Consider the following 27,330-nt stretch of genomic DNA (forward strand, 5'->3'; position numbering starts at 1 on the left):
GTAGAGGTAATTTCAGTAATTTGAGGAATCTTGTGGCTGTATTGCAAAGATATGAAGAGGCAAGGGCATGTTTTCTAATCTGGTCCTATCCCTGCTGCTGCAAGAGGAAGAATTATTGATCTGCTAGGTTTCTCTTCAAGTAACATTCTATTGTTATATCTTGGTGTGCCTATTTTCAAAGGAAAACCTAAAAAAAGTCAGTTCATGCCTATTGCTGATAGAATGGAAAGATTATTTGCTTTCTTGCAGAGGTACAAAGTATGTTGTGCTATACTTTTCAGGTTTATTTGTGACGCAAGCCACTGATCTCTAGTAAATGGTTGAATCAGAATTTCCTAAAGCCGTTAAAGTTATTTGGGCAACTATGGGCAAGCGATTTTGTTAACATGAACTAGGGATTAGATCGGATACTGACACTAGTTAGACACTCATACAACATATATCATACACTCTGCTGAAGTGTCCGATCTAAAAAAATGTTTTTTAGGCCATTGACAGACGTTCAACAAGGCTCCTACACAATGTTCACAGTATTACTTTTGTATGTCAGTATTATATTTTGGAGAGAAGTAAACATAAACATACGAAAAATAATAAAAGATCTTGTTTATGCAACACTTGTGAATGTACAGAATTATGAGTCTTATTAAGAGACTCTGAAAATATATTGGTTTGGTGTTGTCCTAACAGTGAATAATTTAGTGAAGTAAACAGTGAATAATTTCTTACATTGTTACAGTTTTACTACCGTATTTATAGAATACAAAGGGGCAGAACACAAAGGGTCAAGGCACACCCTTAAACCATAACCCTAAAGTTGGGTTCCCATACATAAATAATAATTAAATAAAAACATTACATTTCAACAAAGAGAATGTTGTCTTCTTCTCTTAACAATAAGGTTCTAAAACCTAAATCCTAAACTCTAATCTATCGGTCCATCATTGGGGTGATGTCCTAATTGCTTGTTTTCTTGTTTTCTTATTAAGAGAATGTGTGAGATCCTAGAAATTATAATAAATAGGAAAATATACATATAAGGTTAAATATTTTAGGCAAAAGATAAAATGCATTTTTTGTTATAACTGAAAAGATTTATTAAATTATGATAAGAGATAATGGTCAGTGATATGTATAGTTAAAATAATATTTAATGGAATATTTTAAAATATAATATATAATAGAGATAATATATAATATAAAATATTATATATAAGTAAGCATAATACTATAACATAATATATATATATATATATATAGGGTTAACTATGTTTTTGTTTCCTAAACTAAACACGATTTTTATAAATGTTTCTCTTGATTTTTCTTAGATTATAAAGTATAATTAGTACATTTTAATATATATATATATATATATATATATATATATATATATATATGTATATTTATATATCAATGTGTCTATGTCCTATATTTTTCAATTTAGCTATAACACTATCCGTGTCTGAATATGTGCTTCATAGATAGAGTAATAGATTCATTGACTTGCTTGTGGCACAAGGTATTAAATATCAGATTAATAATTGGTGGGATGTTATGTCATCCTTTCTTAGTATTGATTTCTTTAGAGACAGATATCATTTACCTTTTTTTAGGTTTGTTTAGTCTTTCTGTTGATGGGTTTGGTCGGGCCACCATCATGAATTTAGCATTTGTTATTAATAATATTTGAGTATGCTACAGGTGGTTGATGTTATCTAGAGTGTTAACTTAGTTGGGATTGCGAATAGCATAGTGGTGCTAGTGCATACATATTTAATAAAAAAAGGTATGGAGCAAAACAATCACACTGGTATAGGAATCTTAACAAGAGAGAGAAAGAGAGGAAAAACCTGCCCAGAAAATAGAGAATCTTCCATTTGATACGACAACTTCACGCACAAGTTTATTGAAAACCCAGCTAACAATGACATGGGCAGTGGGCTCACTTCTCGTGTAGCCATTAATCTCTCAGCTGGCTGCAAATTTGTTCCTGGCAGTAAGTCAGCAACTCCGGCAGAATTTAACCAATTCATTACTGTTTCACAAGCAGGTTGTGCCATTGTGTAGGTCACAACCCAAAACATCCCTATCGAGCGTTCATCCATATTCATATAATCCATCATTCTGTCCCCTAAAATTGAAGTGTATGTTATAATAATGCAACCAAACAAACACTACAATAATCATTTAACTAAAACAGAACAATATTTCAGAAAACCGCCAAATATTATAAAAAGTATAGAACTATTGGAAATAGAAGCATTTAATTACTATGGACTACACTGTAACTAGTTGTAACCGGTAGTCAGTTATGTGGTTGTGGGTAAGGGCCTGATAAATAGAACCTCACTTGTTGTTGATGGTTTTTTAGGGTTTAGGTAACACTGGTGTAACTGGGTTTTTCCAGAGTGAAAAGGAGAGTACTCCTTTTGTGGGTAGTTTTATTTACACTGGTGTTTTTGACTGTTGTAACTGTTGTGAGATAATAAAACTGCTTCCAGCTACTCTGTTTTTGTAACAGTGTACATGTTTGTGTGTTAGGACTTTTGTTTGTCGATTCCTAACATCTTTAAAATAGTACTGATTTATAATCCTTATAATCATTATTATTTTAAATAGATCACTCTGGAATAGCATATTCCTGATTAAAGCAAATTCAGAAAAACAAAATATTGTTTCTCTCACATGATATTTGAACAACTTGAAAAGGAATAATCTGAATGACAGAAGATTTTGTTCAATTGATTGAATTCGAACCATACATCAGCCTCTATATATAGAGAACTTTAACCCTAAAGTATTGATGACAAAGAAATCTCTTGAATCTTCAAATAGCTTCTAACAGTGCAATATCCTACTAACAACATAAATCTAAGGGAGATTAAGGCTTTAATTTTGCAGAAACATCTATGTTGAAGTTCTGACTATGCCCCTGAAGCTGTCAAACATCCAAAAATATAGCTACAATGTTCTATTAACCGTCAAAATTTTCAGCAAAGAAATTAACCAAATTTAGTGGTATCATAAATGGTCTGGCTATGGCACTAAGCATGTAATCAACTATTTTTCCAATCCCTTAAAGAGAATGGCATTACTAATGAGATAACTAGTGTTGACACCTGTTAGGAAACTAAATGTCTATATAAGGAGGAAGAGAACAAGTAGTTAGTCGGGGGTAGTTGGTTGGTTAGACAGTTGAGGTTGAGGTGTGATAGTCGTCCCTGGTGGGAGACTATTTAGAGAGGGTCTCTGGCTGTGTAAAGAGGGGGTTTTTTGGTCTTTGAAAATTAGGAACAGGATCCTTAGAGTCCTGTGGAAAGGGAAGCATTATCCCTTGACTGTGTATGTTCACAAACTGTTCTATAGCCAATAAAAGAAGTATTTCAGTCTTTTTTCTGGTGTGTGTGTTCTTGGTGAGTGTTTCATGCGGCAGATTGGTTTCTTTAATCAAAGAAACCTAACAACACCCCACAACTAAAGGCCCGGAGTAAGAACGGTAATCTAGTCTGAGCTTCTAGAGTTGTGCTCTTCAGAATGAAAGTTCCTTAAGCTTGTTTAGAAGTTGTCTTGACTACCACATATCTTATAATCAGTTTACTAGATGTGTCTTAAATGGTATTATTCTTGTACAACATGACATCCTTTCCTTCTATCGCGTCAAGTCTTGAAACTCAGGTATTTTGGGTATTGCCTTTGTCCACTCTCAATCAAAACTGCAGAAAATTAGACCCACAGACTATCAAATGTGCTTTTATAGCTTATCCCCCAAATAAAAAGGAGTATGAAATGCCCCAAGCATTTGGGGAACCCACTCTTAAAATCTGGTTGTAAAGGAGGAGAATCAAACACTTAACCAAGTATCATGAAACAGAGGGTTGAGCCATACAACCCAACCCCAACCCAAAAAACTACATCAGAAAATAAACCAAACGCACCCCACCGACAACATCCTCTGCTTCACACACCCTACAATGCCACATCCTCATCTGGTTCCAGCACTGTCACAGTTCTACCACCGTTCTCCTGCTGTCCTGCCATCAGCTGTCCTGCCATTCATCGCCACAGCCACCACTAGTTCCATTACAAGACCTCCTTTATTTTGTTAGAATATAATCAGCTGTTTTAGATTTCTAGGAAATCAACCATTACATAATCTCGAAAATTAGGATGGTTGATTCGTAATTATTAAGTGTCTTTATTGTAATTGATTATATTCAATAGTATAAATACATATTGTGAGATCTGCACCAGACACACAATATATTCAGAACATATACAATTTTATATGGTATCAGTAGTTTAAGGATTCGATATTGAATTTATTTTTTTGGTGAACAGTATATGCAGCCACCATGTGCCCTTTCATCTGTCACTGAACTTCTTTTTCCTCCGATCCTCACTACGAACAGGATTGTCTTGCTTCGGCGACCACCACGCTTCGTTCGTTGTTTCAATCCGCTGCTACATGCGCCCTCATGTGCGACCTCTTCCCGGCACGTCTGTCTCATGCGCCTGCCTGTCTTCACTTGCGTTTTTCTCACTGATCTGGCACGACCCACTTGTCAACGCTCCCTTTTTAGTCCAATTCAGGTACTTTTCCCACAGCTTCTGACAGCTCACAATCAAGTACCCCCTCTACAATTACTTTTACCAATGTTTCACTGATTCCATGCGAAAAACTGATATGGACAAGCAACTATAGCTCTTGGACAACCCAAATGGACATTGAACAAAGCAATTCAAGAACATCCAACTGATAATTAAAAATTTAGGAAATCTAACTCATGTTTTGTTGTTATATTAAGTCTAGAACTTGATTTTATCAGTGTTTTTAGTTCATTTTATTGCTATTTGAATTTTTAGATGCGATATACCATTAATTATAAGGTTGTCTTCCACTATTTTTGCATCACAATTATACTTTATGCATTTTTTAATTATTTATATGTATATTATTGTCTTTCTTTTTTGTCCGTCAATGACCTACTTCGTCACTAATTCTTTCTATATGGCATCAAAAGCTTGACAAGAAGGGAAGTCAAATTCATGCTTTCCCTATGGACCTGCTGCTTATAAGAGTAATTTATTTAGAAACCATGTACTTTTGCCAATTTCTTTCTTTTTCCGTACCATCACTGCTCCTGTCAGATACAATGTTCACCATCATTGTCACAGTTCAGTGCCTGCCTTACTATTTATCACTGATAACATTTTAGCAAGCCTTGTCCAGTTGGCATTTCTGTTCACTGACGACAAACTTTCTTGCTAGCTTTTTTCCAACAAGCATTACTGTTTACCACCGATGTTTGTTTCCATTTCCCTTAAATAGGTTTAGTTGTATACCCTATAAAAAGGTGACTAGAGCTTGTATTAAAAACATACAGAAATACAAAATTCCTTTTACTTTCCAAGTGTCTAAACGCACTAGTTCAATTTATACACATGATTAGCCCCTGAATGCAGTAATTGAAGCACTAATTACAAGCCCCTATTTTTATACACTACATATTACAATAGTAGCTAAGAAAAAATAAAGATATTCAAGGTAGATGAGAAAGATAAGCAGATGATTAGTTCTAACATGATCTTACATAATCTTTTCCACCTCACCACATGTCTGTAAGCCATGTGTTGTACCATGGAAATTTTACTAGATAACACAGCACATTATTTGTAATACATATTAATATACATATTTGTAGTCTTTCCATGTCCATAAGAGGGCATATAAACTTTTATGAAAAAGAAGAAAACTGCATGCTTTTTTCAAAACCATACACTTGAGCGAGTTAAATTATGATATTTCAAAATAATCTTACAAATATACAGTAAAAATTATTTAGTGATTTGACAATGTAATAAGATAAACTAGGGTGAAATAATCATGTTCTTGTGTACCTTTGCTCGCTTGTCTCCACCATTCATCTATTTGTTTTCCTTTTTGAAGCTGTTCATTGTTCAGATATTCCCTGGTTGATGAGTTAAGCGACCAAATACGTAAATTTTGACAGCTGCTCACAAAATCAAGCAAGATGCTTTGAGAATTATTAGGATCCGAACTTTTGTCTTCTCTATGAAATGATAAAATCTTTCTGGTCGTCTCCACCTACCATGCAGTGCCATATTACACATCAATTACAGTGTTCCTAGCACAACATAATATAAAACTTCCATGACACACCAACACAAGTATTATTGTTGCTAAACTATAAAGAGAAAGAGAAGCACCGAGCTTAAACAGTATGTTTTTGTGATTGCACGAATGATTTATTTATATTCAAGAAAGAAATCAATTCAATTATAGGAGATTTGAATTCTCTAATAATAAAGATATGATCTTCTTCATATCTTTTATTACAAATATATGATCCCAATATATGAAATTATAAACATATGATTCTTATTTATATAATTATAACACTCCCCCTTACGTCGGAGCATATAAGTCACATGTGCTCAACTTGCTACAAATGTGATTAATTTGTGGTCATTATGGAGACTCGGTGAATAGTATGTAAGTTGTTTATTAGAGTTGACAAATCTAGTAGTGATATCTCTAGTCTCTAGACTCCAACTTTTCTAGTGTGGAGATTTTGGCACCCAGGTGAATCTGGATGGCTATTAAGGGTTGTGCTTTGTACGGTTGGGAAGATCAAGACTTTGTAACCCCAACCCAGTGGGAAGATCAAGGACATTAAAAGTCATTGTCAGGAACAGGGAGGGAACAAAAGGGTTCCCCAGAATATAGAAATCCTTCTCTAGGGACAATGGTCCACAAAGCAAACACAATTTTCAAAAGGCCTCTAGAAGCCCAGATAGGTATTGGAAGATGCATGGTAAATATCCTAATTCGAGCAATATTGCTCAGACATCTAATATTGAGTCATGCTAATCGTACATTGTTAGTTGACCAGCCTAGTTCAATCCCAGCAGCATATGAGGCCGTTTCCAATGGTACAAGAGTTGTTAAACTCCTAGCAACATTGCTCCCTTGGCAAACGGATAAATCATCTGCTTGTCCCTCTCAATCTCCTTCCCTAGGTCCATGGTTCATTGACTTTAGTGCAACCAATAATATATCTGGTAATCAGTCACTTTTCTCTTCCCTTACTACTACTAACAAACTACCCTTTATCATAACTATCAATAGTTCACATGCACAAGTCAATGGCATTGGCAATACCCACCCACTTCCAACCCTTATTCTTGATGTTATCATTATGGATCTAATTGTCCATTTAATTTACTCTCCATTACCCAATTAACCAAATCCCATGACATTTGTTAGATATATATATATATATATATATATATATATATATATATATATATATATATATATCACATTAATTAGGGAAACACAACGTTTATTGTTTATTAGAGAAAATAGATATTGTTTGATATAGGTAGATATTGTTAATATTGTTTATTACAATATCTTCTATTTACCATATTTATGTTTGGTTGCCATATATACTTGTATTACTCTTTATTATAAATACATTCACCATATGTGTATTTTAGACACAAGGGAGATTAACCCTATACAGTTTTTCTCAATATTCAAAAACATTAAACTCAAATTCACTATAAATACTAACACCTTGCAGGTTTGGATATTGAGACCAACAATTGGCATCAGACGTCAGCCACATGGCCTCTACCATCTCTCTCCATCAACACTTGTATGTGTATCTACCATTTCTCCAATGATGATTCATGAGCAATTAGGATATCCTAGATTGACAAAATTGTAGAAGATGGCGCCAAGTGTAAGCTTAAATTGTAGGTCAGGTCAATTAGATAAATACATTCGTCACTCTTTTCTAATAGCATTAATAACAAGTTTTGTCTCCTTTTTTTCTTATACTGTAATACTTGGGATCCTGCTCATACTGTTACCTCTTTGGTTTTAAATGTGTTTCCTTTATTGATGATTATTTTTAATGTACTTAGATTTGGTTGATGAAAAATCAATCAAAGTTGTTTTCTATCTTCCACACATTTGACAATGAAATTGGAAAACAATTTGGTATATCCATGTGATTTTTGCACTTAAAATGCCTAGGAATACTTGTCCCACGAATCCTAACAGTTCATGACATCCAATGGTATTCTTTATAGTCATGTCCCTTATCATTTTATAAACCACTTAGACCCTTCTTCATAGTCATGTTCCTCATCATTTTTGGGAGCATGTTGTCCTAATAGCATGTTATCTCATTAATTGAATGTCATCATTTGTCTTAATGATCATGTAACTCATTTTGTGCTTCTTCCCCATTCTCCTCTATACGGTTTTTCCCCACATGTTTTTGGTTCAACATGTTTGAATATAACCTCACACCTAATCAAGATAAACTCTCTCCTTAGCCTTTCAAATGTGTCTTTTCGGGATATCATTGCTCTCAAAAAGGGTAACAAACAATGTTTTCGGTTTATCTTATCTAGTATGTTGTTTTTGCTATCTTTTTCATTAAGTTTGTCCATTTTTTACTTGTTCCTTCTAACCAGGACATATGCAGTCACTTCTCCTCCTTTCTCAATCTTCTTTCATCACCACCAAATGACTCTGCCAATCCTAGGGATGTTTCTCCAACAACTCTTCAAATATACCAATGTCATCTACAATTTAATGTTTGTCCATAATGGAATCAAGATAAATTGCATTCTTGATAAGAATTTGGAGGCCAGAAAAAATGTGTAATTTACAGAACATTAGAAAATGTTTTATGTTTGGATCACAAAAAAAGTAGATCTACAGTTTACTGTCTGTCCATAATGGAAGCAAGATAAAATAACAAGGTTTTTCTTATAATTAACTACCTTTCTAGGATCAGTGTTCAAAGCATTCATAACTTGCTCAATTCGAATTATCTGTGCAAGCAACCAGGTCACATGATTGGTCTTAAGTATATGATGATCACCCTCTGTAAGTCGTGAAACCAGCTTGTCCACAAAATCAACAAAATCAATGCACCCACTTTTAATAAGAAAATAGAATATATCAGAGAAGACCAACCAATCCTGCCAGCAATTTATCTCTGCAAGATATGTACAGAATCAGCTTTGGAATATGATAACAAAAGTCTCCCTAAAATCAATCATTTTCCTTTGGGATAAATGAATATTATATTCTTAAAGTTTAGAAGAGGAGAGAATATACATCATAGAGTGGAGAAGATCAGTACGTAAAAATACTCCTAATTAGAAAAAAGATAAAAGAAAATAGGCAAACAAAGTAGTGCATAGCTGTCCAATCTCTTGCAGTAAACATCAGCATAGAACCAGAGAGAGGCCATAAACTAATCTAAAGAACAAAATCTGAAAGGGAAAAGACAGTATGAAAATAAGGAACTCCTGTCCCAACCAAATGCTCCAACAAATCTGTACACTCATTTCCATATAATCATTTTTTATGTAACAACATATTTCATTAAAGGGAACAGCTGAAAATGGGAAGACAGGAAATCCTCCACAAACTAAAAAAATTAAACAAAACCAAAAAAAAAGGAGTCAAGAGGAAAGCTAAGAGGATGCAGTGGATTAATATTTTAAAACATTTTGAAAGACTTTTCTTTTTATAAAAACCAAGTTTTATGAGCCCATCAAGACTTTCAAAGATATGAATAAGTCTAATGGTATACAATTAAGACAATTTGGATATTTTAAGGAGGGTACTGCAATTCAGTCGTATTGAATTCAGATCGTTTACAAATAATAAAAGTTTGTTGGTATTGATTTATCAACTTGATGGGGAATGTTTCAAGAATCATAGACAATTAGGAGGTCAAAAATATCTCTGAATATATTTATTCTTTAGATATTTGCTAACCTGGTATTTGTTATTGCCCTTTTTAAGCATAGTCGTTTACCCATAAGATGGAGATTAGTGAATGTACAAAATACAACAATTAATGTGCATCAGCACTCTATGTACAACACAGCTAATGCACACAGTTATAAATAGCGAGATAAAAGATTATTGCCTGAATTTGTCATTTTCAATAGTTCAACAATTCTATCAATAGTTGCTTCACAGATCATCTCTGAAGAAAAAACAGCACCAGCCGTTGGCACTGGAGATGAAAGCCTATAGCAAGGCGCCAACACCAGCACACGTCTCCACCAATCAGGTGATGGTGTAGTACGAAGAGCATGCCTTATACAACGTACCGCTCTCTCCCAGTCCAAACTTCCCTTCTGAATAGAGGTTGCGATATCCTATAGACAGCATTAAGTGACAAAATTACCAATTCAGGACAAATTCTCATAGTGTGTAAAATAGCTTGGTTAGATGCAGTATGTTGCAAACAATATTTGCATACCTGTCAACTACATTCAAGTAACTAAAAGAAATAAATGCGCAGTTGTGAAAATACATTCCAATAAAACAGATATTAGACAGGAAACTAGAAGAATTTAAATGAGAAAAGTCATTGGACTTTCCATGAGAATTAATCATACAAACAAGAATAATGAAATAGTGAAAAGAAGGCAGGTAAACAAATCCCATCAATCATAAATAAAAAATGGATTGTAGAAATTAAACATTAGCAAATGTCCATACACAATAGATGAATCAAACCAATATAGCTATTTCATATTGTTGAAATGAAAGAGAGACATAGGCCGAATCCCTAATGTGTATTGAGCACATAGGGTTATGCATTTATAAATAGGAAAATATAAAGATATGGGCCGAAGCCCATTATATATGACACATATCAAGGAGGTGAAGTCATACATAAAAACAAAAATAATAAACATATAAGCATTTATATATTTAATTACAATATGATTGCCAGAGGATAGAACTCACAATAGATAAAGCCATAAAGCAAAGCATCACTATTACACATCAATTAAGTCTACACCTCCAATTGTTTGTTCACAATTTAAGAACTTGTGTGAAACCATCTAACTCTTTCATGCACGAGGATGTTCAAAACAAAATAGCAATCAAATAACCAGTTGTGAGATTCACAACTCTTTCCTCTTCTAAATAACAAAAATAAGAACCATATTTCATACTGAAGTTATGAACAACGCTACAGTTTGTGCATGGAAGTATAGAAAACTCATTGGTTCAAAGAGCCTATGCTAGTTGATGGATGTCACAAACCACCACTTATCAAAAGCCTTTTCAAATAAAATATATGATCTCAATGAATAATTTGAGCTTAAGAATACACAATCCTCATAATTTTTTACTTAAATCTGCTATCACTAATCAAATAGTAGTCACAAAACCGTTAAGTGAAATTCAAAAGTAGATTAAACTGAGGCATATCCTGAATCAACAACTTCACTCTAAATGGGAATTGTTGAACTACACAGAAGAGAAAGACACTGATCTGAAAACATGTATTTCTGGGACAGCACGGATACTTTATTTATAGTGAGAAAATGGAAGCAAAACAATAAATAGAGGAGATTTGATATACTTAATAATGCAGATATGACACGGGAATAAATAAAACCATTACTAATAATACATATATGGTATAGATATTCTTTATTATACAAGATATGCTCCTTATTTCAATAATTGTAAAAAGAACGTCTAGGAAAAAAAAAAATAAAGACACTACAACTCAATATAAGCAGCATAGCAAAATAAAGACAATGAAATGGGAAACTTTCATTCTATCACCAAATGGACTGCATACACGTCTAATAATTAAAATTAAATTCATCAGAATTATTATAAGCATTCCCAGGCCCTTATTTTTTGTATTCAACTCTTGATTGACTAAGTGGTTACTTCCTAACTACTGATGCCTCAAAATATTGCAGTTAAAATTTCAGTACAAGTAATGGAGTAGAAAACAATCATTATTATATCCATCTTTTCAACAACAGATAGAAAGTGTTTTTGTAAGTATCTATCTATGTTGTCTGAATTACAAGATATCATGAGTGAAGCAAGTTCTCAAAGAAATCTGTCACGTACTTAATAGCATATGCTTCTATGCTTAACTAGTCCTCTGACAATTTTCCTGAACATGATACTGATGATTATAATAGTACTTGGTATTTAAAAACATGCTCATACATCACTAAAAAACATCTTGAAATGGAAATGAGATCCATCACCTCTCCATGCAATGGTTCTCCAAGTACACTTGAATATGTAATTGGTGATAGTCGCATGTGGGTTGCAGCTTCACCTGAAACAGTAGGTGTCGTCTGACTCAGGATCCGATGAGTCCCAAATGTAGGGCAATGAAGATGCTGATCTAACATTTGCATGTGCATAGCCATCATATCTCGTCTCCTATGGATCTCCAAGATTAGAGTAAACAATGCTTCATCATCAGGAATATTCTCTATGAATTGCAAATCACTACGTAACAATTCATAAAAGGGTACCCGACATTTTCCCTCATCAACTAAAAGCCAAATCACATCCAAACAACTGTGTAGCCACGCAATCACAGCTTTGTCAGGTCTCCATGATTTTATAACATCAGATTCATTGATTCCCTGTTGCCTCTGGTCCCAATTCACCAACCAATTTAGCATATGGTTGAAGATTTCCGCATAAGTCAGTGGTTTTAAACTGAACTCAAGACCAATTAAAATAATCTTGCAACATAGCTGACGAAGGCTACTATTACTGATATCATTATTTCTAACAGATGAACCACCTCTTAGTTTAGATTGTTGACCAGCAGAGGAAATATCAGATGATTTGACAGGAGACATAGCTGCACATGATAATGGTTCAATAGTTGACTGAGCAGGGGAGCCAATAGCATGAACAGATGTCAAAGGAGATGCAGGATTTGAAGACTGAAAATTAGAAGAATTAGCAATCGTGCTTGGAGGTGGCAGCATTCCCGTCTGTGATAAGCTCGATGAGGAAACAGTTGGCACTGCTTGACTCGGCTGACCAACGGGCAACTCTGCAGAAGAAACCGAAGAAAGAAGGGACTGGAGAAGCGAGTCCCAGTTAATGCATCCAATACCACACAAGCTCCGTAAAACAAAAAGAAGAAAGTCTGCCCTTGGGCCATGGCCACTACACTGCACTACAAGCGATATAAGAATTGCTTCTGTAACAGAGCGTAATTGATCTTGGTCCTGCAAAGAAACCACGTCATCAACAAATAAACAACATCAACCAAGTTTTTACCACATAGTGAAGTCGACTACACAAATCAATCAACGCCACAAATTTTGTAGTAGATCACGCTTATGGACAAACTATTAGTCACTCAATCCTTCTAAAATAAAATAAAATGTCATATTCCCCTTTAAATTAAAACAAACCAAAGCCAACACAACAAAAATTGCACCGTATAATTTCAAACTCACAGGAAACTGGCTCTGGAGTTGCTCAAAATCTAGAATGAATTGCTCATTTGGTGGAGGAAGCTCCCGATTAAGTGCGTGTACACGTTTCTGGGTCTTGTTCCTGAAAGTAATCATTCCAACTTTGAAAAATTTAAGAAGGCGAAAAACACAAAACAAAAGCATAACACACAACCCTACTCATCATTATGCCTATTCTTGGAAGCCAAAATAAGAAAAAATAACTAAATAAGTTTTTTCCATAAGAAAATTTTAGTTAAAATTCATCTTCTAAAAAAATTAATGTGATAAATTTCTATAAATTAACTTGTTAATAAGTTAACTTTAACTTATAGACAAGTTTAATTCAACTTTTCTTCGTCGAAGAACTTTATCAAATCATACCCCAAATATTGTAAAATATATGTTTGTTTGAAGCAATTTATCCAATCAGACCCTAAATATTGTAAAAATCAAGAGAAAAAATTCTCACATTTCCTATTCACCAACCTTGGGAAATAAATAAAAACGATGAAATGGAAAAGAATCATTCAGAACTAAGTACAATAAGTAATTCAGAAAACAAAGCGCTCCAGAAACTATAATAGTTATGACAATTATTATTATGCAGATGAAGAATAAAACCATTCGAACATTTCAATATCGAAAAAAACATATAACCACGTTTGCATAAACCATTGAGTGAAAGCAGTTCTTCACGTCAAAAAATCATCTGTGCAAACGTGATAAACTCTCAAAGTTCCAGCAGCAAATTTAGAAAAACGTCATAATCAGTGCGAGAGAACTTACGGTGGTTCACGAAGTGACTCTTCGGGTTTGTTGCGGCTATTTCGCTGTGAAAATGAAAGGAGAAGCATCAAGAAAGAAAAGAAGAAGTAGTAGTAGTAGTAGAAGAAGAAGAAGAAGAAGAAGAAGAAAACGAAGAAGAGTAGAAGAGAAAATACGCCGAGTCCTAAGTAGAGGTTAAAGAGATCGAGAATGGGGCCACGAGCAGGGTGGAACTGGAGAGAACGTGAAGGTGTTGTCGATGTAGCTGGTCGCTGATTCTGTGATTGATCCATTCTTCGCCTCTCATTCAATTGGAGTGTGCAATCAAGATTCTTTATATATATTTCTGGTTCAAGGTAATGAAACTACGATGTGCTAAAGTTGAACTGGTACTCGGAATTGCGCCACTGAGGGAAAACAATTTGGGTTATTCAATGTGATTGGGATGGATCCTAAAACGGGTCGGGTTGGGTTTTTTTATTTCTTTTTTATTTTTTAGTCTACGAGTATGGAAAAAAAAAAGTGGAAAGATGAGAATGTGAAAAAAAAAAAAGTAGGTACTTTTTAAAGTATGCTGGGAAAATGTGAAATATGTGTAGTTATGTATGTCTGGGATAATGATTGAAATTTATACAACGTTTTTAAAAAAAATATATAATTATTAATCTAAAAATTTGAAGCATTATATAGTTATAGATATATAATATGTAGATAATGAGAGAGTTTTGATTTTGATTAGTTGTTTTTTGTTTTATAAAATTTAAAATCGTTTGAGTCCTTATATAATATATGAATTTTGGTTTTAATTTGTGTAAATAATTTTCTTTGATTTTCATCATTTTGAATTTCGAAATTACTAATTTTGTTCTTAATATCCCTTTTAGGGCATTATATACTTATATACTAATATACTAATTATTACAATTTGAAGTAATTATATACTAATATACATAGTGAATCAATAGATTTCACATAATGTTAGAAAACGAAAGTATAATTTTTAATTTTAATAGTCTGAAAATAAAGTAAATGGTTTACTTTTATTTATAGTTTTCCTAAATACATTCAATCAAATTATCAATCAAATTGGATTATAGAAATGGGTAAAAATTCATTTAGAAATATTATTTAGAAATATTGGTAAAATCAATAAAATATGATGCACCTTAGAATTAAAAAAAGTTGAATCACTTTTTTTTATCATAGTTTTTATTAAGAAGTGTCAAATTGGTTCTCTAATTTTTTTTTTCCATCTGTTTGTTTTTTTAATGATTCAATTTTGTTTGCCATCAATTTTGACCTTGACCAAACGGTGTTAGTCAATGTCACATGTCGATTTAAAGTTTTTTTATTTTTTTGATTTTTTTATTTTTTTAACTTTGTTTTTACACATGTCACTCTACATTTGTGGTACGTGACAAAATAATTCAATTTGATCCCTATATTTGTTTTTAGTTTCAATTTAGTCCCAATTTTTGTAAAAATTGAAGTAATGTTGTCCCTCCTTATATTGAGACTCAATTTACTTTTTGTATAATATTCTTACTAAAATTGACATTTTTATTAAATATTTGTAGAAATATTTTTAAACAATTTTTTTTGTTTTTAGTTTTATTATTAATCAAAGTTAAACCCCAAACATAATTTCAATAGTTAATCATTTTGCCATCATATATAAAGGCATCAAGTGTACCATATACTACAAATTTACTAAAGATTAAAAATCAAATAACTTGTCACACATAAGTTTATGAATGAAACTTAAAGTTCAAAACAAAACCAAATTTTAAAGTTTCGTGTAGAACTTAAAGTTCATTTCAAAATATTTCTAGAAATATTTAATAAAAATGTTAATTTTAGTAAGAATATCACCATAAAATTTATACAAAAAGTAAATTGAGTCTCAATTTAAGGAGGCACAATATTGTTCTACTTTTACAAAAATTAGGACTAAATTAAAACTAAAGACAAATATAGGGACCAAGTTAAATCATATTGACACGTAGCACAATTGTGAAGTGACATGTGTAAAGAAACTAAAGAAAATTCAAAAAAAGTCAAAAAAAAAATTAAAAAAACCACAAATTAACATGTGGCGTTGACTTTAACACCATATGGTCAAACTAAAGACAAGAACCAAATTGAATCATTTTTTGAAAAAATCAGGACCAAATTGTGACAAAAAATAATTAGATGACTAATTTGACACTTATTGACAAAAACAAGGACCAAAAAGTAATTTAACCTAAAAAAATCAATAAAGTAAACCATATAAATATAAAGAAATGAAAAAATTATTTGGTATAAGGGAAATGATATTTTGACACCATGATTTGATTCACTTTTGACACCACATGTGCTTTCATTTTAAAACAATTTTGATTTTTTTTCAATTGTGGACAGTGGGCAATTTGGAATCGAAAAACCAAAAGGGGTGTCATTCCATTTGAACCAAAAAAAAAAAAAAAAACTAGCTCTCCTCCCTTGCGAAACCATAGCCCCAATTCTCTAATTTCTCTTCCTATCACCATCATCATCTACCTCCGTACACACAGACGACGACGGCGGCAACGACTTTACCGCTAGTTCCTAACAAACAAATAAACTAATTTCACCGAAGTTTCGTCATTGGTGTCATCCTTTGTTTATACTTTTGAGGCCCCAATTGCGGGTATTAGTTCATCTTTACGCATTTCATATTTGTAGTTTAGTTTTATTTGTGCTCTTTCCTCCCCATTTGACCACACGTTTCATATTTATTTTGTTCTGCAGAAGGGCGCATCATTGGAGCCTTTGATGATGATACATTTGTTTTGTATGAATGAAGCAAACCGTCCATTTTTTATTCTTTTTTTTTGTGTTTGTTGTTTCGACGATTGGATTAGAAGAATGACATAAAAAAATGATGGAAAACCTATCAAACATATATGGTAATCCATGTGCAAATAAGTGGGGAGCTAGAAAGAACTTTTTGTACAGTCTACCAAAACTTGGAAAATTAAACTTTTATGTTATACACGAAGTTACATGTATTTGTTATGGATCATAGTAATCAGATTTAATGGGTTATCATCCCAAACTAATTAACTAGCTTGAGTGATCTCCAAAAGAAATGACATAAAACTTGTCAAACATATCTGGTGATTCATGTGCAAATACATGGGGAGCTATGAATGACTTTTTGTACAAGTCTACCCGAACTTGGAAAATTAAACTTTTATGTATACATGAAGTTACATGTACTTGTTATGAACCATAATAATTAGATTTAATTGGCTATCAACCCAAAGTATTTAATTAGCTTGACTGGTCTCCAGAAGAAATGACACAAAACATGTCAAACATATATGAGGACCCAATTAATTATATGAGGATAAAAAATGACACGAAATAATTATGTTCAAAGGACAAAAAGTGGCCTTAACCCCTTTGTCACCACGAGAGGTTAGTGAGGACCAAGTCAAACGAGAGCAAGAGAGAAAGGAAGGAAGAGAGAAAACAAGAGTGGAAGAGAAAAATTCTGAAAAAGGAAAGAAAAAGAGTGGTAAAAGTGAAAAAAAAAGAGTGGTAAAAGTCTTTTCTTGAAAGAAAAAGAGGTAAACAAAGTGGAAGTAACAAAGCAACATTTATATTTGCTTATGCCTAACAATATTTGTTTGTCGTCAACACAAGTTTATTTGTCTTTAGGTATGGAGCAACTTCTTAAGGAATATGAGGATGTCTTTCTTAAAGACATTCCATATGGTTTACCTCTGCTAGGAGGAATTGAGCAAAACACGGATCTCATTCCGGGTTCAAAGAGACCAAAGAGATACAAAGGCAAGTGGAACAACTTATGGAGACATGATGGGTTCGAGAAAGCTTTAGTCTGTGTGATATGTCAAACATTATTGTTCCTAAGAAAGATGGATCATGAAGGATGTGCGTGACTGTCGAGCTATTAACAACATTACCATTAGGTATAGACATCTTATTCCTAGACTTAAATACTTGCTTGATGAAATGCATGGTGCTTGTTATTTTTCAAAGATAGATTTGAAAAGCAGTTACCACCAAATTCAAATGCGAAAAGGAGATGAATGGAAAATTGCTTTCAAAACTAAATTTGGTTTGTTTGAATGGATGGTTATGCCCTTTGGCCTAATTAATGCACATAGTACTTTTATCATATTGATGAACCACGTGTTGCAAAATTTCTATAGTAAATTCGTAGTTGTATACTTTAATGATATATTGATTTATAGCAAAACACTTGATGCACACATGTGTCATGTAAGAGAAGATTTGGAAGTACTTTGAAAGGAAAAATAATATGTTAACAAGGAAAAATGTAATTTTATACATTTTTTAAATTAGATTTTTATTTTATTTATGTATATTTAAAATATGGGAAATCAAAATTTTATATGTGGATCACACTCGTATCCGCACGTCTGAACCGAAAACATCACAAATTCCCTATCCCAAAATTGCAATCCACTAAACCCTAAATCCTCTTATGTCTTCTTTCTTTATGATTGATTGATCCAAGGTAAGTCTAACTTCTAATGTGAATGATGTTTGTCCTTTCTCCTTTCGTTATTTTTTTATAGTTTTAATTCTTTTATTGGATTTTGTTTGAGCAGAACGTACAATGGTTTACTTGTGGCATATGATCATCTTTCGATTCATTCATTTGTTGGATTTTCTTTCAGAGAACGAACAGTGGTGCCACTGCTGCACTAGTGGATGTGTTTAGGGGTTCCTTAGAGATTAAGATTGACGCCACTGAATTGCGTGTTGGAAAGTTCGTTAGTGTTATAAGGTATGTAATGTTTCGTTCAAGTAACTCTCACCTTTTCAAGACTATAAACTCTCAGTTTGCTTACTAGATTTGGGTCAATCATCTCATGTAACTCACCATTTAGTTCATAATTCAACGCCCATAAGTGATGAATGGGGATAGATTATCCTTGGCTTAAGAGTTATATTTCTAAATAAAACTACTTTCTCCATGAACTAGTTGTAACTATTATTATTATTTATTCATATCACATTAATCTCCACCTCTCTCTAGTTCACTATATCTTGGAAACAACTAGTTACTAATAGCCACTTGATGTTGGACTTTGAAGTTGAGCGTCATATTTCATTGTTATGCAAATGTCATTGTCAATTCAACTTCTACATTCTAATTCATTTTATAAGACTTTTCACCACTTTCTTCAACCTTCTTTCAGCGAAAATCTCAATTTCTTAACTTTTTTCACCATGTTATAGCCTCACTATTGCAAGATATTCATGGAAAGTGGCTAATATTTATCAGAACATCTCATTCTTTTTTTTTAATAAGATTTCTCTTTGTATATGACAGACAAACCTGAGAATTTTTTTAAGTTAAGTTTTGATAGAATAAATGTCATATGAGTACTTTAATTTCTTAATTGCTTGAAATTTAAAAAAAAACTTATACGTGATGTGTGAGTCTTTTATATGAATATTTATGTTGTAACATCCTGGTTGGATATTACTAATTTAAATAAAATACAATAGAAATAAATACAAACTCACATTTATTATAACTTATCTTCCCAAAACATGGGAAATTTAAATTTTTATTACATCGCCAAACACTCAAAATCCACAAAAATATAAATATTGAATACAAATTTCAAGTCTGATAACATAAGTTTTTACAAAGTCTTTAAAATTCAAAAAGCGATAAAACTTTGTAAAAAGATTTCCCACGCTAGCCTTGCTCCGGCTCTATCCCTCACTACCACCACCTGCAACATCATTTGCTCCCATGTAACAAATTACATGATCATCACCAAACACAAGCAGATAGGATGAGTTAACATATATATATATATATATATATATATATATATATATATATATAATTCAAATATACGCACACACACATCAAAGGAACATTATCCTTTGATTCCATACCACATGGTCACCACCATGTTATCCATGTTCTACGTCTTTAGATGAATAACTTAAGATGTCCTTTGCTGTCACACCTACAAGCCACAGCTTGTAGAACACGTGCGGGAAACCTACTATGGACTACACTCCATAACTCCAGGTGGAGTTTCCAATACGAACCATAGTTCGTAATGTCCCAAGACTACCAAACTTGTCAACCAACATTGAAGAGGGCAATCTTTTTGGATCCATCCCTATGAGCCACAACTCGCACACTCACACTGGAAACACTCGCCAATCCGAGCCACAACTCATGAAATGCTCGTGTTCATCCGCCATCCCAAGCCACAACTCAAGAGATGTCATTTCGAGTCACAACTCAAGGAATTCCATGTGTTTACCCACTATCCCGAGCCATAACTCAAGGGATACCGTTATGAGCCATAACTCAAGGAACACTCCAACAAGTCGATCTTTAAAGTATCACCCAAAGCCTTGTAGACCACGCACATCCAAAGCATATCAAAAGTCCTGCCTCTGCATTATTGCCTGGCGCTGCTCCAGATCCTCTAGGTGAAATCAAGTTCTAGACCGCCTAATGGAACTTCTTTGTCGCCAGGTGCCTAGCGCCTATGATGCCTCTGACTTTACAGATATCGCCTAGCGGGACGTCCCTCACCGCAAGCGCCATGAGTCACAACAGTCCCTTGGAATTGTAGCTATCGCCTGACAGGTCAAACACCATCACCAAGCGCTACACCAGTACTTGCATAGTACTGGTTTTTAGGCACCCAGAACAGATTTCACCCCTCAATCAAGGCATCAAAAACCATAGTGATCTTCATCAAGTCGATTACATCCTTTCTCACGTGTTTAACCTATTACCAATGTTTCTATTTCCATTTAGGTTCACTAACCCAAGTGTACCACTAATTAGACTTACTTAGATCAATTTTGCTCATTCACAATAGGCCACAATCAATTAATACTACATGTATTCCACCTATGTTCCTAAGTATTATTTCATTCTCCTACCAATTATAAATAACATGACCATGATACTTTAGCCTATATATATGCTGCATGTACATCTTAGACAACTTTGCATCAACAATCCACTATGATATTAGATTGTGCCTCTCAATCCAGCCAATCCCTATTTTAAATGTAACCTCTACTATAGTGTCAAGGTATTCCCTTCCTTCAATACCAACTTAGAATTTAGCATTCTCACCTTTTGCATCACTTATCCATTTTTAACCTCCTATCCAGTATATCACTACTCCACTTTTCCATACTCCAAAATTAGAAAGTGCCATTTATCTACTTTCAGTGCCTGGCAGCAATCACGGTGCTAATAGGCGGTGCATACACATTCTGGGAATTTCCCAGAATTCTTCTACACCTGTGAACTCTAAGACCATTATCATCCTCATTTCACCAATTCATCAAACCATAATACAATCAACTGCACCCAAATATCAATTTAACATAAAATGAACCATTTTTGGTCTAATTCGCACTATAATTGATCCCTAAACCCAAAACCCCCCAATTATGAAAACTCTAATAGCGTACATACCAATTTCATCCAATTAGTTCCAATTACCTTACCATTAGCCAATTATTAGCAGTCCACCTTATACCCAACTACTAAGAACCCTTTTCCACCAATCCAAGACAACCCAGAACGCGCAGAAAACCCAAATCGAGCCAAAACTGCTCGCGTCGCCTGATGGGTGTTCATCACCGCCAGGCGGTTCACACAAAAACCCAAAAACTGGGTTGAAACACATGTGTCGCCTGGCAGCCAAATGATCAGAAAAATACTGTAAATCACATGAGTCGCCTGGCTCTTTGAAGGCCCGTCGGGCATTAATAGAACAGGAAATGCTCAAGCATCCAAATATACATACATCATGAAAATCAATGATACGAATTAAAATCACGGAGTCCAGCTCCTCACGTAGGCCAAGGTTTGAACACACAACATCCAATATCAAAGCAAGTGTACAACCAATTCAACCAATTCATGTTTCATGATAATTCCTATAAATCTAAGATTATATTATCACTCATTATGATCAAGCATATTAACAAAATAATAAACAATTAAAACAACACCCACTTTAGCATACACAAGACTCGAACCCAAATCCTCTTAACAAAAGAAAGTACTCTCAACCATTTTAGCTAGTACTATTCACATCTTAAAAGACAACATTAAATGTTATAAAGGCCCCCCAACTACCCGCATTTATTAAATAATTATTTATTTAATTATTTAATTTTCTTGGGTCTTACATATATGAATGTTGATAAGTAACAAATAAGTTTTTAAATGCACATCTCCAAAAACTATTTTTAAGCTTTCTTTCATTTCCGTTGTCCCACTATAACTGCACATCTCTTTCTTTCATTTTAAATTCCTCTGCCACTATAACTTTATAACACTTGATTAATCCAATGCTTGCTTGCATTAACTTAAGAGGGGATTGTTGGTTTATTATATGTTGAGTATGCATTCAAGTTTATAGGTTCTGTGTGTATACTTTATGTTAGTTTAATTTGTTCTCAATAGCAGGGTCATAATATATCAAGAAAAGGATGATTGTATTCATTGTTCCATAAATATCAACATAGAGATTGGACGCTTGTCAACAAGAAGGCCAAATATGCAAGTTCTTATAACTTTCAAGACTTAATTGTTGGTTTACTTGAATTTTTAAAATGCTATTTTTTTCAATCCTTTATGTATGTATATATTTATTTATTTATGATGGTATAATTCTATCTTTTTATGTTTATAAAATATGAAGCCATTTATGTGGCTTCACTTAATAACTTTTGTTTTTAGGAGAGTTGGTTTGTGTTATGATATAAAAATCATTTCAAAAGTATTGTATTTTAAGGGATAATAAATGCAATATTAAAACGCTTTGTAACATTTCAAAGTATTGTATTTGTGATGTTAGAAACAAATTGTATTTGTGATGTTATAAATAAACTGCATTTGTTTGGGAGCTTTGTTGATTTCTTGTATCTACCAGGTTGTGTTCTTGGTTAGTCATTATTGCAACATTGCTCTAAAAATGTCATTAATGCATGAAGATGATTGCTCCATCTCAAAACCAATTGAGCCTGCATTTTTTGCTTCACCAATTGTATGTGGCTCTACAAATATGAGACCCCCTTCTCATGAGGGACATAAAAATTGATCAGAAGCTTGCAATCATTTCATTCAACTAGAACCTAAATCGGATAAGAGGGCTCAATGCAAGTATTATGATATCCTTATTCGATATGAGAAGGAACAACTGCAATGTGTAATCATGTGTTGAGATGTCCAAATAACCCCAATAAAGAAGTAAACAAGAGACAAAAAGAAGTTCATCTTCAACAATTGATAGGAATATTAACTCTCCTTCTTATGGTATATTTGTCCAAGAACTTTGTCAAGTAGAACTGGTAAAAATGTTTGTGGAAGTCAGACTCCCCTTTCAATTTGTAAAGCATGTTGCTTTTAAGTTGTATTCAAATGATTTACAACCAAGATTTAAGATCCCATCACGATATACCTTATCACGAAATATTGTAACATTATGGAATGTAAAAAAGGTATATTTGAAGGATTTTCTTTCTCAACATCGTCAAAGAGTTTGTCTCACTATTGATACATGGACTTCACTTCAAAATCAAAGTTATATGTGTTTAGCAACCCACTTCATCGGCAATGATTGGAATTTGAATAAAAGGATTTCGAATTTCTATCAACTAATAAGCCATACCGGAGAGGTCATGGCTAAATTTGTTGAGTCATGTTTGCATGATTGAGGGTTGAGTCGTGTTTTGACCTTGGCAGTAGATAATGTTACATCAGATGACGCGGGAGTTCAACACTCGAAGAAAAGACTAATTTATTGGAATAACTTGGTTTTGAAAGGTGACTATATTTATATGTGTTGTTGTGCACATATTTTGAACTTAATTGTGAGTAGTGGGCTAAAAGAGATTGATAACTTTGTTTTAAGAATTCGTGTTGCGGTAAAATATATTAGATCATCTCCTTTTATATTTATGAAATTCAAAGAGTAAGTTGAAAAATAAAAGATTGAATATAGAGGTCATATTTGCTTGAATGTTGAAACAAGGTGGAATTTAACCTATTTGATGTTAGATGGTTTTTTCAAGCATAAAATGAGATTTTTTAAGCTTGAGTTGTATGATACAAAATATGCTATTGAGTTAGGAAAGGGGATTGGAATGCCTTCTTATTAACATTAGGAGTACATTGAGTCTATTCTGCATTTTTTGAGCATTTTCTATGAAGCTACTTTGCGCATCTCTGGTAACTCTTATGTTACAAGTATTATCTACATGTCAAAGGTGGTAGGAATTTGGAATGGGAACAATCATCTACTCAAGTCCAATGCTACAAGCGATGCAACATATAAGATGGCTAAAAAAATGGAAAAAAAATGCGAGATATTGGGGTGAACCTAACAAGTTCAATATTTTGTTGTTAACTGTTGTTGTCTTAGATCCTAGATACAAAATGAGTTATATGAATTGGGCAATTGATCAACTTTTTGTTCTTGACAAATGATGGATAATTGTTAATGTCACGATTGGATATTTCCTCAAAATTGTTGTTTGATAAATATAAAAGTCAAAAATGGTGAGCTAAAAATGACACACAACAAACACATGTAGAGATACCTGATTATAAGAAGGATTTGTATGGTTGGGATTTTTTGTTGCAAACAATAGGATTAACCTCTCCAAACAAATTTGAACTTCAAAAGTATTTAGAGGAAGAGCTTGATACAACTGCAAATTTGAACATTCTTGATTAGTGGAAAAGTAATTCATGTAGATTAATCTTGTCAAACATAGTATGAGAGTTATTAGCTATTTTGTTTCTATGGTAGCATTTAATTCTACGTTTAGCACAGGAGGAAGAGTGTTTGATCCATTTCGTAGTTCTTTATCACATCAAAAGGTGGAGGCACTTATATATACACATGATTGGTTAAAAGACATACATTCACCATCGTTGTTAGACTATGATTTTGAAGAGCTTCAATGTTGTTGATGTTCAAATTATGTAATAATATTACCATTAAATATATATTAAGTAATGATAATTTTATTCATTTCTTAAAGATTGGTTTCTCAACAAGATGTTGACCACAACATAATTTCTTTGAGTTAAAGCTCAAGCATCATGCCTTTTGCAATCAAAAAGTACATAAATGGACTTCCCCTATTGTTTTAATGTTTAACTCTTTACTCACATGTTTTCCATTGGTTTTTCACATTTTCATTTTCTCCATTGCATGTTCCTTTGGTTTGGTTGTGTTGTCATTGGTTTTTGTTGTCACTTTGGTATTATTAGTTGTTGTAAATGGTGTTATGTTATCGAATCTAGTATGAATCTTACTAATTATTATCTAATTGTGTACCCAATGTACTTTTTATCTGATAGACTAGTTTTATATTTTCTTATTAATACAACTTGCTCTTTTTCTAGCCAATTCTGGAGGCAGATGGAGCTTTTCTTTGGTTTAATAATTGAGGAGGTATTACTTACTAGAAGTAGAAGGTACAATTTTTTCCTTATTGGTGGGGAAGATATTGCATTCTTGTTGGTGCTTTCATATATAAGAAAGATGATTTAAATTTGTGGTGGTGTCAGTAATAGTATATCCCTGATGCATCCTTTGCTAATTAGAGTTAGAACTTATAGTCTTCCCATAAATGTTTTATGTCCTGATTTGGCATGGAACCATGGCCATTGTATTATATGTTATGTTTATTCCTCGTTTGCATACATGGTTAAGTATATATTAAAAAAATTCCAAACTAATCTTTTATAAGTTATAGTTTTAGTAATAATGACAATTAAAGCATGATTTTATTTGATAATCATACCTATCATGGATGAAAATAGATTATTTAAATTTCTTTAATAATTCATTCATGTTTCAAATAAATCATGAATCAAGTGGATTGATGCCAACTCCAGTTGCTTAATATATATATATATATATATATATATATATATATATATATATATATATATATATATAGTTGTAAAGTTGTTGCTAATGGGTTTGGGTTAATGGGCCATGGAAGAGATTTTGAACCTTGTAATCAAATAGGTGTTACTGCATTCTATTTGAAGAAACTATTAAATTCCCATGAACTCTATTGTTATTTTTAATTTTAGTTATTTTTTAATGTTAATGACTTTATAAACATTCTCATTACCAAATGATTAAATGACTTTTGTATCGACAATTGTATGGTTTTAATTTTATTTTTTAATGTTAAGAATTTAAATTATATATCATCTTTAATCTTTAATAATATTAAATTTATAATATTATTATATTTTTATTATTATATATATTATTGTTCCTGCAGAGAACAAATAAGATAGGTTAGGCACAAGCGTCACCTTACCATGTAGTCCGCTATCTCCTTAGTTGGCTTCTTCCCAGTCGATATATGTCAACTTGAACCCAGGAGGGGCTACCTACAGAAGAGTCTCCGAAGCTCAAGTAAGTCAAAGCTCTCAGAGAGTCAAATCAGTGATTAATGAATGCGTACCTTTAAATGATGGGGTCCACGTGTATTTATAGGACATTAATGACGTTTGACCATTTCATGGGTTGGGTCTTGACTTGGGCTCTAGTTTGGGCCACGAATGGGCCTGGGCCCCAACCCAGGCCCTTGAGACCTATTGAAAGCGGGGGCATCGATGTTGGCTTAAGTTTATTGGAGTAGTCGGTCTCGACCGGCTACTTGACTAGATGGCTTATGTTGGTGATGTGAGGTGCTAACTCGGCCTAGCCTGGGTACTAGGCGGTTTCGATATGCACATTGTTTACTTGGCTGAGTTTGGCTAGGTACGGTACACCAGTCCCCCAGCCTTGTCCGATATGGGTTGTCGGTCAAGGATGATATGTGTTGATAAGCTAGCAGAACCGGCTAGGTGTGATACACCAGTCCCCCAGCCTTTAAGTGTGGTGAACAATGTTAAGGCTTAGAATTTGCAACTGTCAGAAGGTAGGTGAAAGGGTGTCAGTTGGTTACATTGAAAAAGTTTTGGCGCCGTCATTTTGAAGTGGGATTTTTCGCAATGATGGTGTCGATTGGTCTGTGGTATGGTTTTGGCGGGAAGAGGTTCGTCGTTTGGAATCGCAGGCTATAAATGTGTGTTTGCAAACAGATAAGGGGTTACCTGTTTCATTTGTGAATTCTGAATTTAAAGACCTTGTGCGCGTAAAAGTGTCTGACTAGTCCTCTATTTTGACCGACATC

General features: G+C 33.3%; 1 protein-coding gene across 1 annotated transcript in view; it reads right to left on the minus strand.

The window, feature by feature from the left end:
- LOC114173555 (mediator of RNA polymerase II transcription subunit) overlaps positions 1-14,506 on the minus strand; it is a 35,394-nt gene extending 20,888 nt beyond the window's left edge. Inside the window, exons 1-8 of the mRNA XM_028058033.2 lie at positions 14,265-14,506; positions 14,110-14,153; positions 13,324-13,423; positions 12,100-13,089; positions 9,990-10,224; positions 8,827-9,044; positions 5,899-6,106; positions 1,851-2,131 (exon numbers count right to left, since the gene is read on the minus strand). Of these exons, the coding sequence (XP_027913834.1) occupies positions 1,851-2,131; positions 5,899-6,106; positions 8,827-9,044; positions 9,990-10,224; positions 12,100-13,089; positions 13,324-13,423; positions 14,110-14,153; positions 14,265-14,381 (2,193 nt within the window). The 5' untranslated portion in view covers positions 14,382-14,506. The remainder of the gene's footprint in view (positions 1-1,850; positions 2,132-5,898; positions 6,107-8,826; positions 9,045-9,989; positions 10,225-12,099; positions 13,090-13,323; positions 13,424-14,109; positions 14,154-14,264) is intronic.
- Between the last annotated feature and the right edge of the window lie 12,824 nt (positions 14,507-27,330).

The sequence above is a fragment of the Vigna unguiculata genome, chromosome 2, assembly GCF_037176805.1.
Source record: "Vigna unguiculata cultivar grain cowpea cultivar isolate G323 ecotype 2 chromosome 2, ASM3717680v1, whole genome shotgun sequence".
NCBI classification, from domain to species: Eukaryota; Viridiplantae; Streptophyta; class Magnoliopsida; order Fabales; family Fabaceae; genus Vigna; species Vigna unguiculata.